Below are 22,988 nucleotides of genomic sequence, written 5' to 3'. Positions count from 1 at the left end.
GGCCTCTCCTTTGTATCTCCAATTAGCCCTGTACTTTGCCAGTTGCGGCCACAGTATCCCCGCAAACTTCTTAATCTCATCCGCCCACCTAACTTTCTGCCACCCCCTGCTACGTTTACTTTCTCTTGGAATCCACTCCGTTAGCCTTGAGGACCACCGGTTATCTTTCCTTCGCATTACATGCAATGCCCAAGCCCACTTCTTCCTCTTGATTTCGACTAGGATATCATCAACCCACGTTTTTTCCCTCACCCACTCCGTCCTCTTCCGATCTCTTAACGTTACACCTATCATTTTTCTTTCCATAGCTCGCTGCGTTGTCCTTAACTTAAGCTAAACCCTCTTTGTTAGCTTCCACGTTTCTGCCCCATAGGTTAATACCGGTAAGATACAGTTGTTGTAGACTTTTCTCTTGAGAGATGCCCTGCATACACTACCAGTACCAAGTTCTGTTGCATTGAGATACAGCCATAACCTACAAGAAAGAAAACCCTTCTGATGGTGCTACAACGTGCGCTTGTACACAGCCAGCTTGCTGCCTCCGGCGGTGAGGCAGTCGCTAGGCGTGGTACATAGCGTAGGAGGAACATACTTCAAGATAGGACGTCGCATAATCGTCTAACGTACGCTACTGAACGCATGCAGGCTATTCTCAGTGCAATGTAAAATACTCAGCATATCGGCTTGTTGCTAATGTATGCTCTAGGTCGTAGCTCCAACCAAAAAAAAAAGCACGCCATCCACAGCAAGGAGACAAACATACCACCTGTGCTCTTCTTCACATCGTGTTCACGTGACTGCTGTTTTGACGGTATAATTCTTTTCATTGTATGCTGCCTCGGACGTTCTTTGATTACCAACTCCTCCGATCAGAACCGGTGGTCAGTATCCCAGAGAAGTCAGCTGCCTCAGAACACGTAAATTTAGTTCAAAGCAGCTCGGCGCCAAAAAGATGGCGTTCGAGACAATTTCCCCACAGCGCGCCGTAAATCCCGCATTCCATGCATTTTCAAAAGCCTCCAGCATACGTGACTGCATCCGGTAGCGGAAAACGCGCTCTTGTGACCTTGTTTTAACGTCCTTCGAAAACACCTAAAACGAACGTACTAGATGCGGTAAGGCTGGTTTCGAAGGAATTTCATTGTGCATACACTTATCCGGAAAGAGGGGGTGGGCGGTTTCAGTCACGGAGAGGTAATCCCGCCGAGGAGCGCAATTTTTCTACCGCGTTATTTTCTCACTTAACGCGTCTCAGCGATGAGTGTGTGCTCGGCCAGCGCGTACCATTGACTGCCCATTTACTTTCTCTCCATAGATGTTACTCACATTCAGGAAGTTTCCCATGAGTCGAAAATTCTTACACCCTTATGCTACTACTAACACCTGGAGGATGCCTCAACCAGCACTAAATAATTAAACGTGCCGTGCGCGTCTTTTACTACAGCGTGTAGTACATTCCAAGCTAACGTATATCACACCTGTCTTGACGCAGCGCTGCGTAAAGAACCGTCGGTATTACAACGGCGTTTCACACGTACCCGTCATCATCTCACTACGATTTTTCTCTCTTTTTTTTTTTTCGTTGTGGCGTGTTCCAGGAAACTCTAGAGGCAATAACCCGGCGAGCACTACGAAGAGCTCGCCTAATTTCCACACCGATACGATGGGACTACGCCTCGAGCCAAAAAAAAAAGCTTTCTTTCTGCTAGCGCAGGTTCTTTTTATATGTAACTTCGTGATGAGCAAAAGCTGTTTACGCTTCGAGCGCCATCTAGTTACGCAATCAGGCGAGACAGTTGATGAATGTTGCCTCACGATCACGCTCGCGTGGCGGCGTTTGCAGCTATTAGTATAGAGAGTAAGGGGGTAAGGATGAAAGGGAAGAACATTGGACGATACACACTCGACGCGTTCTGCAAGGCCTAAGGACTCTCAAGGTGTTGTCTCGACATGAAGGAAGTCTGAGAATTTGCAGCGCATATACCCGTACACGTCGATAATTGAGACGGCAACCTTCGATTCGTCGAGTGAGCCTCGAAGCGTTTGCCTTGTGCGCTAAGACATACTCAGGTTAAACATACGTCCGCAGTTGGAGACGATGTATACAAGTAAGCAGACCACCTTATTCTCCGCCGCTATATCATATATGGTTCATATATATTACCTTTTTTTTAATCTGCGCGAAGTTTCAGACGACCTCTTGTAACGGGAAGCAATTTTGAGTGTCTGATTAGCATTTCGCATGTCCAACAGTTTAAGACAAAAATTTTGAAAATAGGAAAATTGTAAGATACTTTTACGGAAATATTGAAGGTAATGGGCGGTTCTTCTGGTATGCAGCAAAATCTTTCTTTTAAAGTGTTTCCATCTATCGCATGGAGCAGCTAAGACTGCCATAGAAAACCAATGGGGAACGCTTTTGACGATAGTAAAAACGTTAATAGAAGAAAAAATTAAAGACTGCTGTCGGGCGATGTACGGATATTTCGATCGCTATAGTGCAATCTTATATGAAAAAATTGCGTTCATAAAAGGTTTCCCACTCAAAAATACTTTTTGTCCAGAATTTTTGGGTGTGAATATTGGGCCATGACTGCGTGGTTTAGGATAGAGGGCGCTGATACATCTTATTCTCGATCATCCTGTTCAAGCAGGCTGTCCTAAGCGTTGTAATGAGCTGCGTATCAGCGCTTACATTGGCGTTCTTTTTTACCCTTTGTGCCCCATTTGACCAAAACATTCCCAACGCGTCACAGCTATTGTTGGGTCGATGAAACCGAGACGCAAACAGCATCAACAATAAATTCAGTTATGAATTCTTTGGTGCTCGCAGGCGAATACCACGTGGTGAATCATGTATTCTATTGTCTAACTCATCATTTTTGACTGCGTCATGTTCCCACTTTATTCATAGCAGCCTTGCAAGCAGCGTTTGCAGCTTTCGGTTATTCTTTTTCAGAAAACTCCGAGAGGAAGCTTTAGCACTTACTCGCAAGTTGCGCAAGGCAGACGGCGGCGTTCGCCGCGTCGTCACCGGCTGCTTTCACCTCTTTCGGCTTTCCTATTTTCATCTCTCTATTTTTTTTTTTTTTTCTCTGGACGTTCCAAACATATTTCCGCTTCTGCTCGGCCAGACCTCTACAGGTCAGGTTGCGGCGCTCAAAGAGAAGTGATAAACACGTTCTGCGCAATCGTATCTGCGTTTTCAATTGCTCTGCCGAGGTATAGCCTAACGAAAGTGAAAAAAGAAAAAGAAACTCGGCATCCAGAGCTTCCAAAGCATGCGCAAATTCCGCGAATAAGCAAAAGCGAATGGAGAATGCCGTCATTGTTCAGCTCTCAAGAAGAAAAGAAATGGGGGCGGAGCGCATTTTGGCAGGTTCTCTGAGATCATGAATGGCACTTTACCGATGTCCCTGAAGAGAAAAGTACAAAACACTTGTATCTTACTGGTACTCACCTGTGGGGAAGAAACGTGGAGGATAACGAAAAGGGTTCAGCTTAAGTTAAGGACAATACAGCGAGCTATGGAAAGAAATGATAGGTCTAACGTTAACAGCCGGGAAGAGGGCAGAATTGGTCAGGGAACAAACGCGAGTTAATGACATATCCTAGTTGAAATCAAGAGGAAGAAATGGGCTTGGGCAGGGCATGTAATGCGAAGGCAAGATAACCGCTGGTCCTTAAGGGTAACGGAGTGGATTCCAAGAGAAGAAAAGCGTAGCAGGGTGCGGCAGAAAATTAGGTGGGCGAATGAAACTAAGAAGTTTGCGGGAATAGCGTGGCCACAACTGGCGAAGGACAGGGTTAATTGGGGAGACATGGGAGAGGCCATTACAGTGGGCGTAGTCAGGCTGATGATGATAATGATGATGTTGATCGGAAGTTTCAGTAACGAAACCACTCTTCCAAGATCCTAACTGGGCTCCAAGAACTCAAGACATAGCTACAGCACACTGCTCGCAAGCTTTTAGTAGAAACAACTGATATGACTAAGTAAGCATATAAATAACTTTCCACGCGTAGTTCAAAATCAACTAAGAAAAATGGATGAGCATGTCGGCGTTTTAAACTTCCCCAGTTCACTTTAAAAATAGGCAGAACGACGTTCTATGGGCACGTGAGCGTATGCGGAACACTGTTCCACCTGGAACTCTCCAGATTTGACTGGAACGTTGTTTCACATATTTTGTATTATTTTATACGCTATTGCAGTTTTTAAGTGTGACATTTTATACTATCACTTAAGTTCTTGTTATTAGCTGGAACCTGTGCACGAAACCGCATTTATTAAGAGTTTATGACAGCACGGATTCCGGTAGCTGGCTGCCGAACCTGGGAGCCTGTGTGTCTATTTTCGTCGCGGCTCGCGGTGGTCGACAACACGAGAATCGACGGGCTATTAAAGAAGAAGCGCGTACAACAAGTAGTTTCCTCTTGAGGGCATTTTTCCACCACAAACCGGCCCCAACTGGCTCGACCGTCGATGAGTGCGCGTCGTAGGACAACCAACTAGCTCATATAGTTCCCGCGTACGCTTTCTTCAGATTCTTATGTAAACACACGATGTTCGGATAGAATAGCAAGAAGCAGATGACGTGGACACTACAGGAGTATTTATTTGCTGAGCATGAATAACTGGAGAGTTTTTGCATAGATAAAAGTACATACCAGCGTAGACGCATATCGGATTACCGTTTGACTGCTGCGCACGAGTCGTACCCCACTTGCGAAAAGTAACCGAGCAGCAGGTTTTTGCTTCTCAACCGTATAGCCCAATGGGCACTGAACGTCCCTTGGACGTCCTGAAGACATCCTGAACATCCCCAGGACGTCCAGGGGAGGTTCAATGTCTATTGGGTAGGGGAGCCTCTACGGCACCCCTAAAGGCCCGAGAGGTGTCAGAACGTGAGGACAAGTGTTCACCTTACTTTACACAGATTCAGAGCTTTAAGGGCTGCCATAAGTGCTTCACTACGCGGCTAATACCCATGCCACACGGCCAGATTTAATGCCATTAAGTGCTCACTGCCTTAAGTTTTAATGGTATTCTTGCGGTGCCACATGCGTAAATTTAATGCCATTTAGCCTTACTGCTATTCGCGACCTACTGAGTTCACCACAACTCATTCGCCCGTGCCATGCTTACTCTCGTTCCCATTCCACATGCAGAAAAGCATGAGTAACAACTTCCTAACCAGTAGCACATCGTTAATTCGTAACTTTCAGATGAAGCATCTATATATGCCGCGTTTTCGATGCGCAGAGCGCCATTCTAACCAGCCTTTTTGACAGGTACTCTCGACTTGTGCGCCGACATACGAGTTTCTGGCTACCTTTTCGGCTTGTAAAGCAAGAACGCCGTATTTTCTAGAACATCATTTTTGTATTACATTTGAACAACATTCCCGAAATGTTGGGCTCATTAGTAATGTTCACATTCAGATGAAACGTTTGACTGTCTTGCAAGCGTTATCTTCATCCTCACTTTCGATAATGGCATTAAATGTGGGCATGTAGCACCAACTCCGAAAATAATGGCATTACCAAACTTAAGACCTTAAGCATTTACTGCCATTTCTGGTGCTCGTGTGGCACGGGTATTAGAGACAAACCACAGTTGCCTGATTACTTTTGGTAAAGACACTAGTACGCTTACGTGGGAGTAAGAAGAAAGAAGCTGTTTTTTAGCACGTACCCTTTTATAAAAAGTGTGCGCTAGTGGAGAGTTTACTCCCTTTTTAATCCTTTTTGTTTAGAATGTCGCCTCACTACCCGTACACGTTCCAGTGCGCGTGCGCAGCAGGCAACCGGTTATATGCTAAAATTCTCTATTGCGCGAACAGCAGACATCACTGAGTGCGTGAAACATACGCGACGGCAAGTTCACAAAGTAAGTCCACAAGTGGCGAGCAGCCTTTACGAAGGCATCGGAGCTGCGGCTTTGGACTTACAACTCCTTTAGACAGGGCAGTCACTAAGAACTGGAATGAACGCAAACTCATTTTGGAGAGACGCAGTATTTTGCTCAAGTCCGCAGACATCAGATAATGCCTTGCCTAACTACAGGCGCCACGTACGACGAGTTCGTTGATCGCAGGCACCATCCCGAGTTATCATTTCAGGGCAAAGGACCACGATGCCCGATTACAGCAAGCATACATGCAAATTGCCCTGCTTTGTTTTTTTTCTCTTGTTTTATTTTCTCTCCTGGCCACGTGGCCAGAAGCAACCCTGACCAAACCTGTTTTGAAGACGCCTCATATTACAGAGCATTGAGGGTCGCGTGGAAACGCTCTCCTATCCCCCCCCCCCCCCCCCCCTCCTTCGCTGCCGTCGATTTCTCATGCATCTACCCTTCTCCTCGACAGGTCCGCTCCGGAAGTAGGAGATCCTGTTACGTCATATTGCCGGCACCGAGTGCAATGTGCTCTTCCTTGAAAAAAAAAAACTGCGGGACTGCTTGCTTTCTTCTTTGCACTTTTCTGTCTTTCTTTGCATGCCTGTCTGGCTTCCTTTCTTCTTTCTCTTCTGCAGTTCGGACAACGCTGCAGACTGTTCAGTTCCGTGCAGTGGCGCCAAGATGACTTTATCAAGCACGTGAAGATACAAGCTGGCGCTCCTTCAGGCAAATTTTAACTCCGTTTCCCTCAGCGATGCAAGAAGCGGTAGCACTCAAGAAAGAAAGCGTAGGCAAGGCGCACGTACGAGGAAAGTGAATCGGATGTAACATAGAAACTGTGGTCGGTTTGTGCAATGCTATTTAAAGTGGTAGGAACACCAAATCTTTTGGGTTAACATGAGAAGATAGGCTGAGGCTTTTATTTGATTGGTTGGGATCCTCGACATCTTTGCCAAGCCAAGGATGGCCGCTGAGGCTGCCTGTCCCTTTTATGCGAAGCATATTACTCGCACAACCGAGCTCTTCCTTGTTGCGCCGCGCACGGCCGCGTAGCTACCACTTGACCTTCATCGACGCACCACGTGATATGACGTCACAACAGCTGTGAAAGCTGGGGCCTCGTGCGCTCGCTTGCGGACGCCCAGCCTCCGCCGGCGGCCTAACTCCCGCTCCTACCGCTAGGAGATACTGACGTCACGCAAAAGGCGACGCACTCGTTGAGTCAGTTGAGCAGCGAGATGTCGGCCAGGGAGAGGGCGCCTCGCCAGACCGCAAAACTATGCTTCGCATCCTAGGCTTAACCATAAGCTAAGCCAGGCCATTTTTTTTATAGCCTTTACCATTAGCCATTCTTAAATCTCGTTCTGTCTATTATAACTAGGTTGTTTTTAGGCACTTTACACCACTGATCACTTTCCACATTTTCATCAAATCCCAGAGAAAACATTTCCTATTACCTTGTGTTTGGCGCATGATGGCCTTAGATGCCTATGTGCCATTAAACACAACACAGCACATCTTTTGGGTTCGTGTTATTTTCTTTTTTTTTATGGTGCGTTAGACATTGTGATGCATAGAACACAGCGTGAAATCCACCTACGGCAGCTAATTAATTTATAAATCAATATTTTCTTTCAGTTTGGTGAAGTTTTAACCGTCAAACGGTGGCGACGACGTCATAGAAAAGTTGAGACAACATTGATGTCACATGAGGCATTTATAAGCAGGATAAAATCACTGTTTTCTCGCTATGATTCACTTAAACTCTCACATCAGCCTGTCCCAAGAACTGGAACGAGAACAAATGAGTAAACAGCTATTACATCGCAATTTTTGTACGTGTCACGTGACCTCAACGTTGTCTCAACTCGCCTGTGACCTCGTAACCGCCATTCGGCCATCGCAGTCACCGCCGACAACAGTTTTCTCCGACCGACGACCAATAAACGCGGGCTCAAAGTGTGCTTACACTCGCCATCGCTACACCGACCACGTGACCACTATTGCGAGCAGCAGCGAACCACGCTACGACCGTACGGTGCAGGAGAGCTTCACCTTGGCACATTTGTGCCCGACGCATGCGTAGATGTGTATCTGGAAGTCAGGGCCGCTGCCGAGCGAGCGACGGCGCCGTGACCTTGTCAGCTAGAAGCCCCCTGAGTTGCGGTTTGCCCCGACATAGAGCACCATCCTTGTCCTTCCGTAATCGGCTTAGGCGACGAGGCTAATATACAACGCACATGACCACCCAAGCCGACAAACACTTTTCACCGCATAAGAAACGACCGGAGTGACGAACGTACTAAAGGGAAGAGGAGTTTCCAGGACACCTGAGCGGCAGCCAAAGCCGATAGCTCCGTTATTAGCCATTGGCTCGAGATCATAACTGTGGATGTCAAAGCCACACCCACGTACTGTAAACGGTGGTGGTGAAATAAGGTGGTCGTTGGCACATATTGCACCTATGCGCTAGAACGCACTACACGTGTCCTGGAGACTTTTGTCCACGATATTACACGATGGATTGCTAACAATCTGGAGGTCTCAGGTTCGATTCCTAACACGGCCAGCACCGCCTACGTTACTGCAGGCTGTTTTGCGGAACCTCGCAACTCGGAAAAAAACACGGGAAGTCGTGTTCCATCCTGATAAGCCTTGACTGTCTCAGTGTTCAACATTCCTGGGCATATTCCATCTGGGGTCATATTTGGCATGCGAGTAAACACTTGAGGTAGGCACAGGGGTAGACGAGGGGAGGGGGGGGGGGGGGGGTGTTGCGTGGTACAGGTACCAGTTTTTCTTCACTTTGGAAAGGCCGAGACTCTGACATCTTTGTTTTTCTTTTGCGTTTTACTCTGCGTACAGAGGCAATAGTTGCACAACATCTAATACCGTGCAAGACGTAAGACGTCTGCAAAGAAATGCGATGCACAGCATGCAAGTAAGGCGTGCATGACTCACGATGGCAAATCAATGCGCATGAGTGTGTGCGTGTGCCAAGCGACGAGCGAGCGCAAATGCATTACGGTGACTTTGACAGCTGGCGCGCGTGTAAAGGCTGCTCATTCGCATTCGTCCTTCTACACGCAGACGACTACGTGTCAAGCGGTGCGATGACGAAGAGCATCTTTTGGCTCGGAAAGCCGTACGGTCCAACTTCGTGTAGTGGTGTCTTTGTACGACATGCCAGCGCCAATCGGTGGCTAGCTAATTTTGCGTGGTCAGCAGGAAAACTAGAAAAACTGCGAATACACGGAAAGCAGTCGTCGACTTCATCCTAACTTAACGCTTGCCTCTTTTCCGCTTAGCGGAAGAACATATCTATGGTCTTGACTTGATCTTAAATCGATCTCCTCTCTCTCTCTCTCTCTCTCTCTCTCTGTTACAATTCCTCTTTGGGTTGCACTACGCTATTCAAAGAGCCGCCGTGGTGGCTCAGTGGTTATGGTGCTAGGCTGCTGACCCGAAAGACGCGGGTTCGATCCCGGCCGCGGCGGTTGAATTTCTTTGGAGGAGAAATTCTAGAGGCCCGTGTACTGTGCGATGTCAGTGCACGCTAGAGCACCCCAGGTGGTCGAAATTTCCGGAGCCCTCCACTACGGCGTCTCTCATAGCCTTAGTCGCTTTGGGACGTTAAACCCCATAAACCAAACCAACCTATTCAAAGAGTGGAGCTCCCATTTGCACTGCACAAAAAAGAGAACGAGTGGACGGGATCGAATGCTAATTACTGGTTTCTATTTAGAGCCGACATTTGATTAACCTTAAAAAATAAATGATTGGCACGCTCAATTACAACCGGCCCGCTCTTCGCTTGGTTCGTAAAAAGTGATTAATTGACATGATTAGCCCCACCCTGCTATCAATGGCTTCCTCGTTGTTTTTTGTCCGCAGCACAAGGTGGCGTGCGCGTCACTGTGACCCGGTCACGTGATCGGGTACCACACCCTCTCCGAGAGCTGCGATGTGGCTAAGCATCTTTTCTAATTATAGCTCATCAGTAATTGCTTATTAATAGCACAATGAGGATTAATTAGCCGGTTACATGCTAGCATCCACTTATAGTCGAATAGATCAGGAAACGTAGTTCTATCACTGTATGCGGTAGCATTTCTAGGTCCCGTACCATTTCCGAGAACTTGACGCTGCCTTCAGCCGAACCTTATTTTCCGTAAAAGCAGTGGGTGATGAAATTTTTTTGTGTGTGCGCGCGAAACATGGAAAACAGGCCGGCCGCGTCATCTCAACGCCTTCGTGCTCTGCGCATCCTGTGGAGGTCGATGCGTAGGACAGGGATTGCGGAGACGAAAACAAGGTGAGCGAGCTGAGATCGTCGCCGCGAGCCTCTTCCCACTCGAAAACGCGTCTAGTTTCTCTCAGAACGCTATCTCGTCTTGCAAAATATGTGCCGAAACACAAGGCGGTGGGGCGTTCCGTTACGCGCAGTTCTGAGATGGTTCACTGAAGATTTAGCATGGTTCTTTTTTTCTGTGTTTGTTCATGCAGACAAAGTCTGAACCACGTGACCAGTATCAGTCGTGAAAATCCGTTTAGAAACTCATCTGTTCTCCGTGACCCATTTACGGAGCTTTAACAGATTGTGGCGCCACCTATCAGCTGGCCGGAAAGCTGTCGGTGACACCTTGCGGCTTTTCTTTCTCCACCGTCTGAGTGTACTGAGCAGCGCTCAGCAGTTCCCCTGAACGCCGAAGGAGGCGTGACAGTCAGCTAAACTCCCTATATCCAACCCCATCATGATGCCAGATTTTTTTTACGAAGGTTCCAGGGTAGCTGCGGGGCAGGTAAAATCGGAAATCTCCGGTGACCACAAGTGGCAACTCCCAAGAGATAGCACTAGCTAGTAACACGGCCTTCTTGACTCAGGTTTAGGCAGCAGGTCAAGTTGGGCGATTTCCGGTTGCAATATGCTGTTAAGCCGGTGGCGATGTCGTTTACTAAGAAAGTTCTTCATGATTCTACGACTGCAAATGGTGTTTTTTTTTTCCTTCTTGGTTCTTCGTATAATCCGTCTGTATACACCTGTGGGCCTTCATCATCCGCGTGACGTCACACACCCCGCATATAAAATAAAGTACCCGCAACGGCCACCTGCAAGCGCTGCATGGTCGTAGTTGATAAAACTGAGTCACCGCCACACATGGTCTGGTTCTGCGCCTGGGACGTCCCATCTAGCGCCGTCCGCAACGACCACCCTTTCACTGCGCAGACCCTCCGCCACGCTCGAGTGCGCCGGCTAGACGCGCCACGCATAAAGCGATGTGCCTGTGTCACGCAAGCACCGTACAGGCACGTGTGCTTGTAGCGGGATACATAGGGCGCCCTCTGCGTAAACATGCGCATCGGCTCTCTCCCCTCGGATTCCGTGCAGTGGCACGAAGGCGGAGGGTTGAATTCAGAAAGCTCGAAAACCTCTTTGTGCGGGAGGTGAGGCGTGCGAAGGATGTAAGGTTGTAAAGAAAGCCTGCGTAGTTGTTAGGAGAGACACTCGTGACTTTGCCAGTCTGAGAGTAACAAGGCTAGCTATTTCGTCTCACTATTACGGATCTCCAAACCGGAGAGTGCAGAAAGTTGAGCTATGCTCGTGGCCCTTGGCGCTTCGAATGAAAGCGATGTAAACAAAAGGCAAGTGAAAGGAGATATAGATTTCGGTTTATTTGGGTTTCACGTCAAAAGCGACTCAGGCTATGAGGGACGCCGTAGTGGAGGGCTCCGGAAATTTCGACCACCTGGGGTTCTTTAACGAGCACTGACATCGCACAGTGCACGGGCCTCTGGAATTTCGCCTTCATCGAAATTCATCCGCCGCGGCCGGGATTGAACCCGCGTCTTTTGGGTCAGCAATATAGAGGATGTTTGCGGAACACACAAGGCAACCAGGAATAACCCTGTGTACCTTCTTCCATTTGTGACTTTGTCTTGCTGGTTCATTTGAAGCGATGTTCCACACGGCCCGTATCCCGTTGAAAAATCCACTACACTAGCTTCAGGGGTGTCCTCTTTGATGTACACAGCTGATTTTAATGTGGATTATGTGGATACCGCACATGCTTGGTGCAGTCTGGTGTGGATACCCGACCTCCCCGGTGTGTCCCGGTTTTGACGCAATAGCGATCTGATGCGTTCTTGTGCGGATAACAGGCTGACCTGCGTAGCAAAATCTTTCTCTTATAGTGTTTCCATCGATCGCATCGAACAGTTAAGACCGCCATAGAAAACCAAAGGGGAACGCTTTTGAAGATAGTAAGAATATTAATAGCTAAAAAAGCAAGCCTGCCGACAGGTGATCCGCCGATATATTGTTTGCTATAGCGAAATCTTACTACACTGTATGGAAAAAACTGTGTTCATAAACGGTTTTCCGATGCAAAATGCCTTTGTCCAAAATTGTTGGGTATGTTTTTATGATTGGAATACGTGTCGATATTTTCGGAACTAAATCTAACGACCTGTAACGAACCGCTGAACCACGGCTCTGAGCAAAGCGTCCTCTTGCATTCCTCGCGCATGCGTAGTAACTAGAGACGTTACTACGCAGTGGTCTGCTTTTAGGCAAGAGAGTTATGAATGAGACATAGTCTGTGAAACGCAGTGAGAAGCACATCACCCGTCTCCCGTCTTGCTCTACTTGATATACAATTCACATAAAGCAACGCCAATCCACATAACGCAATGCATGCAACTTGTAAGGCCCAATGTAAACTCTGAGGCAAGGTGCGCAAACGGAAACGTGTGCACACAGCGGGCAGGGCAGGTGCGTGGCCAGCCAAGCGTCACTCACCCCTGAACTCGCGCAGTGACTCAGACGGGGCCGCCGGCAAAGAGGACCTCGCGTCCCGCAGGATGCGTACCGCGCCGTTCGAGGGGTCGACTGAGAACCGCATACACCTGCGTGGGAAAGAGAAAAAAGCACGATTGTATATAGAGCGCACTCTGCATTCGGCATCAGTAGCACCGATCGGACAAGCACCTTTACATAGTGGAAATAACGAACATACAATCGCCAAAAAATTCTTCAAAAGGACACAAGACGTTTCGGGGCCCGTACGGGTCCCCTTCACAATTGGTAGCGCAGTTCGCAATTGGTAGCGAGGTGCTCGAAGTAGTAAGTGAATATGTCTACTTAGGGCAGGTAGTGACCACTGATCCGGATCTTGAGAGGCAAATAACTAGCAAAATCAGAATGGGGTGGAGCGCATATGGCAGGTTCTCTGAGATCGTGAATGGCAGATTACCAACATCCCTCAAGGGAAAAGTATACAACAGCTGTATCCTACCGGTACTCACCTATGGGGCAGAAACGGGGAGGCTAACGAAAAGGGTTCAGCTTAAGTTAAGGACAACGCAGCGAGCTATGGAAAGAAAAATGATAGGTGTAACGTGAGGGAATAAACGCGGGTTAATGACATCCTAGTTGAAATCAAGAGGAAGAAATGGGCTTGGGCAGGTCAGGTAATGCGAAGGCAAGATAACAGCTGGTCCTTAAGGGTAACGTAGTGGATTCCAAGAGAAGGCAAACGCAGCAGGGGACGGCAGAAGGTTAGGTGGGCGGATGAGATTAAGAAGTTTACGGGGATACAGTGGCCGCAACTAGCAAAGGACAGGGTTAATTGGAGAGACATGGGAGAGGCCTTTGCCCTGCAGTGGGTGTAGTCTGGCTGATGATGATGTTGATGACGACGGGTCCCCTTGATCACATTAGAGCGCTGCATGGAGACTGTCGTTCCATGCAGCGCTCTAATGCGAACAAGGGCTTTTTTTGTTTTTTTGCTCTTGTTTTTTTGCTCTTGTTGTTGTTAGGAGGGGGAGGCAGCCCCAAACAACCAATGTACTAGGCTGATAGCTTTCCAACACTGTGTGACGTCACAGAGCAGGTCCCGAAACGTTATGATGCGCTAACAAAATTAACTCTCGTGACTTGTACGGAACAGAAAAAAACTGAGCCTTCTAGCTAAGAGACCAGTTACAGATGAACCGTGAGGCGCTCCATCATTCAAGGCCGTGAAAAAACATTACACATGCCGCTCCTACTTCATGACGTCACACTAGACGCTTCTTATTTGCGAAATTGAAACAAGAAAGTAGAAGATACCTGAAAATAAACACTTCACAGCATGTATGACGATTAATAATTTAGTCCCGTTATTAACAGAAATTTTCTCCGAGCAAAAAAAAAATATGCAAAATGAAATTTTTGTGTCTGAGGCACCTTAATTGTAGATTTAGCCGGAACCGTTAGGAAAATACGGCTTCCACCAAAATCGACATGGCCGTTGTGTTGAGAACTAGGCGCGCGGTGGAAATTTTTTTCCAGTGCTCTGGCATGCGCTGTTGAAGGTATGCTCGGTGTGCTGCATCACGAAGCCGGTGACGTCACATGCAAGTCATTTAAACGGGGATTCAGAGGATAGCTCGTGCCTAAGCCGAGTTTGTGGTGCAATCGAACAATATCCGACAGCGTCCCATCCGAGCACCAGTCAGAGCTGAGTCAGATGCATATTTAACTTGGTAAGGCATGCAAGATCTCTCTGTCAAAAGTACCCACGCAGAAGCCCTCATGCTTACAGAAAGAAGCGTCATCGCTGAGTTGACAGCCTCACTGCAACACCCCGCTTCGCAACTAGCAACTCATCGTGCAAGACTGACGACACCAGCTACCTACTCTTCCCCGAACACAACGCAAGTCGAATTCCGAGGTGAATCAAACAAGTTTAACGAGTTAACGTAACATCACCATCTTTCTCACATCAGGATGTAAACCGCTGAGCACTCTGCATAATAGTGTACCTCGGAGAAACCCCAAGACACGTGACACCTAGAACGCACAGAGCGTGCTTCCATGCACGTGCTGTCGCCAGCGTTGCTATGTGAGCAGAACATGCGAAGAAATAAACGCCATCCGTGATATTTACTAGTGATTTAATTAAGTCACTGCTGGTCATTTAGTTGGTTAGTTCGTTGCTTGGTTAATTGACTGTTTAGTTCGTTATCACGGCGCACATTGGACCGCCTACTGCAAAAGTTGCTAGAACTTAACCTCTGGCTAATTGCATAGGTCGCCGAATTTCTTAGGGGGCAGTTGGCGAAATAATCCCTGCAGGCATTTTAACATTTATGAGCTTTCCCTCTATCTGTCTTTTGTTATTAAAGCATGCGGTTTTTTAGTAAACTCACTAGGACGTGACTACAGAAGAGGCTTATTTAAGTTCCTCAGGGTGGGCGGGAGAAAAGGCAATTAAAATAATAGCGCGTGGCCCGTAAAGACCAAACTACGCTTCGAATGAGTGATGATGGCCATTGTCTTTTTTCCTCTATTTTACCCCCTGGACGGCAAAATAAAGCTCGCAGCAAAAGACGCAGCTGCCGAATCAAAGTTCCACGAAGACGTTGATCCCACGGTGAAAGTTCGCCGTTTGATAGATAGTAATCTATCGTCACACACCCGAACTTTTCTTCGGGCAAGCCGGCCTACACAGCAGTCGTGCCAAGACAATAAGGAACGGTAGCAGCGCAACTTTTTATTCACTTGGGTGTCCGCGACCCGTCCGTCATATTCGCGACGGAATAGCCAACCTGTAGAGCTGTCATTATCATCATGGTCATCATCATCATCATGATCCTGAAGTAAGTTGAGTCCAGCGAAGGATAATATCTTCTCCCAATGACCTCTGCCCATTCCTCTTTGTGCCAGCTGCGGCGATGTGATTCCAGCAATTCTCAAACTCGTCGTAACGTTTTTCCCCCTCTTGATATCAACTCTAGAAATCCAACATACCACTAGTATTAAGTCCTGTACATTCCATGTCCTAGCTGTTCTTCTGTATTTCCTCTTTAAATTTCACTTAAAATGCCCTCGACTGGAGTTGGCTACCAAACGCCGCTTCCTTTCTTCTGGGTTTCTGCTTTTTCGCATCTCTTGATTTATATCGAGTAAAGAATCTGGAGAAATTCCCGCGTTTGTTTATTTGTATTTTTTCTTCATTACTCCTTACTCGGCGCGTACGTGAGAACATCCCCGTAGATCGTTTTCTCACGACACTTCTCTCTTCTGCCCTTTAGCGGAAACTGCGAACGTCAATAGAAAAAGAACGGGGGGGGGGGGGGGGGGGGGGGGGGGGGGATTCGGCGGACGCTGACGTCACTGCACCGTCGCCCCGCGACGGGGGAAACCTCTGGCGTTGCGTGTGGCACGTGTCGTCGCCGGGACGGCGCGGAGTGCCTTTCCGTTATGCAAATTTCACGCCGGCGCACCCTCCAACGCGCGATTTGCCTCGTCTAAGTCGCCGCAGCCGTTCCTTCAGCTGCCACGCATACAAGACGAGTAAATGTATGCGTGATAAACTGCGCTTCACCGCGTCTCGGATGGAGGAGTTGGGGAGCCCCAACCGATGTAAGTGTGCCCGTACGGACGGCAAGCAAGCTCTCCGGGAGGAGGATTAGTTTTGTTAACGTACGGAACCGAGATACCTTGCCTCATGCAGGAACACAATTATTGACCTTGCACGCCAGATTATCACCCGATTTCGCAGTTTGGCACTGCTGTGCTCACCTTGCTGACAATCCTCCTTACTGGTTCCATTTTCCAACCCTCCCAACATAACCACTCTAGAAACTCACGCGATAATATATGCCATAAAGGTAGCATCTTTATTCACTAAACCCCAGACCACTAACGTCAACATATATACCGACTAAATCAAAGCCATCAGCAATATACAATGCCGACTACTGGAAACCCACCTACATGTCATTCTAGTAGAATCCTATAACAGCGGACCTAACATTTCAGTCATCCTACGTTGGATACCTGGTCATGCTAGAATCGAGAGAAATGAGTTGGTTCGTCAACGGGCCCGAGAAATCGTCAGTGGCAGACGCCGCAACATACAAAGAGCAAATATCTGAACACTACCGGAACATAGGGAAAATCGCACAATTTTACTCCAACCTCACCCGTCACTGAACACGGAACAAGCGCACGTCTTTCGCAAAGTTCTAATTAACACTCTCCTCGCCCCACTAATGCCCTACGACTTGGGAGGCGTGACATAGCTCGCTGACCCAACTGTCCAAAGAACAAGGAAGACACAGAACACATTCTCTACTCAAGTAACACTGTCGTTACTTCTCCTTATTTCCCTTATCCTCCCCCTCCTTCCTGGAGTGACTGGCTTCTTCGGTCTCGGCAGATTATCAGCGGGCCTAGGCGGATCAAGCACTCTTCTTCACTGGGTCTTAGTGCTGGCCTCAAATAAAGTTTTTCCTTCTTCTCCTTCCTACTTCTTGGTTGGGCAATTCATGTTGCTTACCACAGCGCATCTTTTCTATTTCTTATGTGGTGCATGGAGGTATAACATCCCGAAGCGACTCAGGCTATGAGGGGCGCCGTAGTGAAGGGCTCCGGAAATTTCGACCACCTGTGGTTCTTTAACCTGCACTGACATCGCACCGTACACGGGTCTCAGGATTTTAGCCTACATCGAAATTCGACCGCAGCGGCCGGGATCGAACCCGCGTCTGTCGGGTCATCAGCCGAGCGCATAACCACTGCGCTACCCGTTGTTATTGCGCAATGCTGAGCCAGTGGGTAAGGCACACGGCCGCTGACCCGAAAGACACGGGTTCGATCCTGGCCGCGGAGGTCGAATTTCGATGGAGGCGAAATTCTAGAGGTCCATGTGCTGTGCGATGTCAGTGCACGTTAAAGAACCCGAGGGGGTCGAAATTTCCGGTGCCCTTCACTACGGCGCCATTCATAACCGGAGTCGCTTTGGGACGTTAAACCCCGTAAATCAATCAATCAGTACAATCGCTGGTAAGCAGCTTTATTTCACTTTAACGCTTAAGGTTTGGTTTATTGAGGTTTAACTTCCCAAAGCGACTCAGGCTATGAAAGATGCCGTAGTAAAGGGTTCCGAAAATTTCGACCAGCTGGGGTTCTTTAACGTACACTGACATCGCACAGTACACGGGCCTCTAGAATTTCGCCTACATCGAAATTCGACCTCCGCGGCCGGGATCGAACTGTACGGCAAATGGTACAGAAATTAAATTGATCTTTGAAAGGGCAATCTCATGGTGTCGGACAGGGCGGAAGGTGATGAGGGGGGGGGGGGGAGTAAAACTGCTGCTGCTACCCGTGACGCTTTATCTTTCGCCTCGAAGCCTCGCGGCGGGACATCTAGGTGTTTTCTTCCTGGATTACAAAAGTGTTGGCGAACTGATTACTCACACATTCATCGGGGAAGTACGCTACTCATGACGACATCTTAAAGCCCGGGGCGTTTGCACAACTTCCGAGGCATAAGCCAGACTTGCTGAGACGCGTCCGCTGACTAACTATTTAGTTGACGCAGTTTATGCATTTTGCGCACCAATACAACACCTGGGAAATGAGGGGACACCTGGGGTCCTTTGACGTATACAGTGGCACTAAGTATGACCTGCATCACTCCTTCAAAGACTCTATAGTCGGATACAAATCACGAAAAAAGCGGCTTTTTTCGTCAAAGGACTCCCTTCCAGCCAATGGCGTCCGCCGATTCTCATGAACGTGCAACCCTTACAACATGTATATAGAGTCTATATACTCTCTATAGACTATATATACTCCCTATAGACTATATATAGTCTATAGACTCTCTATAGACAAATCCTAGGCAACAGCCTATAGGCAAAACATATACTACAGACAGTCTATAGGCAATTTATAGAATTATGGCATTACACTTTTACTAAACTTTTGTCTATACATATTCAATAGACAATGAATAGACAATAACAAATATCTGCAGAAAGGAAATAAATTCTATAAGAAGTCTATAGACTGTCTATAGATCATTTCTATAAGTGCCGTAACAATGCAGAGAGGAGAGCATCCCATTTAATGTGCCCCTCTTTGTATTGCCACTACAGCATGTTTATGCGAATCTGTCGACGCCACTGGCTAGAAGGGGTTCCTCTGACGGGGAAAAGCCGCTTCGTTCTTGAGTTGTATCCAACTATAGTATGGCTACCAATTCATAGGAAAGGCATGCGCTGTGACGTAAGGTGCAGGGGGTCGTATGTTTTATACTAGCAGCTAGACGCATACTTTTACCACTCCCGTGTCTTCACTAATTCGTGAAAAAATACCTAACGCTATCTTTTCTGCTTTACAGTGACTCGCACAATGTACAATGATTCTGCCGTGTGCAATGACTCGCACAGCGCACAAGCGTGTTTGCTATTTTGTCCGCATCAAAACGCGGCCGCTGCGCTACCGGGATTCGATCCGACGACCTTGGAATCAACAGTCGAACGCAACGACAGCTGGGTTACCACGCTAGGCTCGCGCACACACTTTCTGTCTGTAGTGGATTATGAGGGGAATTACAACGCTTTGGTGAAATCATTCCTGCTTTTCCGGTTGCGTCATGTAGTGTTGCTACTTTGCGGTCCGAGCGAAAATGAAAATGAAGCACAGTCTCAGTTCAACCGCAGTTGTCACAGTACGGACTGTGTGCTTGCTTGAAACGGTATCGTAGACTGTTCGTAAATGCAACATTAAGGCGGAGGCAGTGAGAAGTTGTTTCTAGATGACGCGGAAGCCCCGAGTGGGAGTCTTGATTTGAGCTGTGAGTCGATGGAATGGAGAAAGGGGTAATGATGACTTGGCAAGTTCCAGAGGCGAGAGGGTAGCAGGACTGCTGTAACATACATTTAAATTGCTCATGATGAAAAACTGTAGCGCTCGAGACAAGGACACAACGAAGACGACAACACATGCGCTGTGTCGTTGCGTCCTTCTTTCGAGCGCTGCAGTTTTTCATCATGAGCAACCAACTCGCCCAAACATCCACCCTGATTTAAATTGCGCTCGCGTCGCGAAACTTGGAAACCCCCAAACTCGGCGTCCACGCCTTATCGCTGCAACGCGAGGCACGAGCTACTCCGGTGTCCAGATTAGGAGCCACCGCGGAAGGGCATGCTCGTGCACTGATCTTACTCTCCAGAGCCGTCGCATGCACCACGCGTTCCAATATTGTTTAAGTGTGGTTTCTCTGTTGTAACCTTGAACATAAGTCTGCCAGTTCAAAACAAGTACCGTGATGTGCATCTTTGTCGCAGCGACTGTGAAAAATTGGCTGGCGGTTTAGCATTGCTAAACACGGAATATTGTGCGGAAGCGCAGTTTTTTGCCGGTGGACACCGCCTCCACGTACCTGAAAACGTGATTGAGGTGTCCACTGACCCAGGGAGCCAGATATGCGCGTCTTCAACTTTGTCATTATCAATGGCAATTTACACAATGTACGCCGGAGGCCTATGCTTTAGAGCCGTGTTTCTGCCACAACGTTGTCCATGCCAGTGCATGCAGCGCACATCTCTATCGCCACATAGCTCGAACCGCGAGTATTAGTTTTATAGCAGCCTTAATTGAAGAAACCGCCGACGTGCAATGCACAGCGCGAGAGTGTGTTGCAGTTTAACTCTAATTTTCTTACCCGTTTATTGTTTTCATTCTTGTTGTTATTGTTACTGTTATTATTCTTAATTTCCCACCATAATTTACATGATTTCTCACCTAAAGCAAATCCATTAGCTTGGCACCAATTTACCCTCTTCTTTTAGCTCTCCGCCCTGAACCCTGGCCTATCAACCATCGTGGGTATGTGCCATGCCACTAAGGCAAAAACAACAACACGAGGCGTGATCGGCTGCTTCAGGTAACGGACATTTACAAAGAACTGGACCTTTTACCGGATTTCTGTCCTCACCTGGTGCGCTGTATATCCTTGCCAGCGTTTTAGTTCTCTTATGTTTCAATCAAGTTTGTGCCACGTAGCGCCTACCTAGGTGCCCTGTAAATAGTTTTTTGTGTGTGTACACACATCCATATATATATATATATATATATATATAGGTTGCGAAAGCATGAAGTACTTGACTGCTTACAAGAATATATAGCGAAGTATACGCTTCGTTAAAGTCGAACAAATATGTTTCCTTTAACGAAGCGTATACTTCACTATATATATATATATATAGCACAATAAGATAAACGTACTTGGTTGCTAGTTTAAATAAGATGCGAAATTGAGAAACGCTTCTTTTAAGTAAGCATTTATTGGGAGTCGACGTTTCGGACAGAGCCTGTCCTTTTTCAAGACTGAAGTTACATGGTTCTTGCTTCTCTTCTTAAAGGGTCTTCATCTGTACAGGTGTTCGACACATGAGAAGTTACATGGTTCTTGCTTCTCTTCTTAAAGGGTTTTCATCTGTACAGGTGTTCGACGCATGAGCCATGTGTCGAACACCTGTACAGATGAAGACCCTTTAAGAAGAGAAGCAAGAACCATGTAACTTCAGTCTTGAAAAAGGACAGGCTCTGTCCGAAACATCGACTCCCAATAAATGCTTACTTAAAAGAAGCGTTTCTCAATTTCGCATCATATATATATATATATATATATATATGAGAGAAGCCAACAGCCACAGAAACCAAGGGACACAGGGGATTTTTTTTTTAATTTATTTATTTATTTTGTGGCGTTGATCAATTTAGAATATTACTGAATATGTCATCGCTTAAAGCTAATTGATTAAAAAGCAGAAGAAAAAACAACCACATGCCGCCGGTGGGATCCGAACCCACGACCTCCGAATTACGCGTCCGGTGCTCTACCTCTGAGCTACGGCGACGGCTGTAAAATCTTCTGCTTTCGGGGGTATTTATGTTTACAAATAACCTAACCCTGAGAGTGTTCACTAGCGCCACCCACGTTCGTAAGCGGCGGACGTAGAACGTCCTGAGTTACCGCTGGTGTGACGTAGAACGTCATGAAGGGCGAGGGTGGAAGCTGTATGAGAACCCTCTTATGCTTCCTATGGCGTCAAGGCTGCTAGAACCGAGGCCCTCGCTAAGCAATTAAGCAAACAAGTGAAGGGGTATGAGGGGCTCGTTATATATATGAGAGAAGCCAACAGCCACAGAAACCAAGGGACACAGGGGATTTTTTTTTTAATTTATTTATTTATTTTGTGGCGTTGATCAATTTAGAATATTACTGAATATGTCATCGCTTAAAGCTAATTGATTAGAAAAGCAGAAGAAAAAACAACCACATGCCGCCGGTGGGATCCAAACCCACGACCTCCGAATTACGCGTCCGGTGCTCTACCTAAGGATATATATATATATCCTTTCTGTACATAACCATGCAGAATGCATGCCATGAAAGAAAAACGAAAAAATACAACGATAGCGTAGTTATCTCGTGCACTGGCCAGCAAAGCTGATCTGTTCGAGCAGCCGCGGGACCGAAACTCATTAGCGGCAATACATATTTATTTCCCCAGGTTGGCCAAGGTCACCCTCAAGGTCAGTCTTCGCGCAAACTGGTGAACCGGTGAAGTAGTGCTTCCGCAAGAAAATTTCCCGCCTCAACCGACAGCGCTCGTTTGCGGGTAAATTGTGCGCAGAGCCTACATATTGCGGCAACTTTTGTCTCATTTGCCCCACAATTTCGGCGCAGCTATTCAGAGCTTGCATCATGCGAGACCGAACCAGGCAAGTGCCGCTGTGAGACTTACTACGAGACAAAACTGCCGCAGCATGAAAGCCCCCGGTATACAGTTTCACCGCAAACGAGCATGAGGTTGAGGCAAGAAACTTTTTGAGAGTCGCTAAGATAGAGATGCACAGTATGGTAAAAATGAAATTGGCAGAAAACAGACGTAAGACTCAAGAGAAATGTAGTAAACGTTCACCGTAAGACATAAATGGGTCCTCATGTTTTCGTCTGTTTCATGCGGGTTAATTTGTTGAGTGGGTTTATTTACAAGTTTCCACTCGCTGACGCCTTCAGAACAAAATTTCTTTCTATCCGCCAATGGTCCGCGTTACCTTGTGTCACGAATGAGTGTTCGTCGAAAAGCCGCATAAGGAAACGTTGAACGCTCTCGCATGCATTCTATGCGTACAGCTACATATATTTGCTCCATTTTTCCAGTTCGATGTAACCTCTAACTTTCGCTACAACAAAAAAAGCGTCTGCGTATCTACCCTTCCAAGGACAGCGGCATT

The 22,988-nt window shown here is 47.3% G+C and overlaps 1 protein-coding gene across 1 annotated transcript in view; it reads right to left on the bottom strand.

The window, feature by feature from the left end:
- The window catches only part of LOC149347721 (mannan-binding lectin serine protease 1-like), a 59,038-nt gene that overhangs the window by 33,490 nt on the left and 2,560 nt on the right, over positions 1-22,988 (bottom strand). The window contains exon 2 of the mRNA XM_089587388.1: positions 12,702-12,808. Coding sequence (XP_089443514.1) covers positions 12,702-12,808 — 107 coding nt within the window. The remainder of the gene's footprint in view (positions 1-12,701; positions 12,809-22,988) is intronic.

Source organism: Amblyomma mixtum, chromosome 4 (assembly GCF_055824585.1).
Source record: "Amblyomma mixtum isolate Tamu chromosome 4, ASM5582458v1, whole genome shotgun sequence".
Lineage (NCBI taxonomy): Eukaryota > Metazoa > Arthropoda > Arachnida > Ixodida > Ixodidae > Amblyomma > Amblyomma mixtum.
Note: the sequence above shows the minus strand (reverse complement) of the source record. Positions and strands in the feature narration are given on the sequence as shown.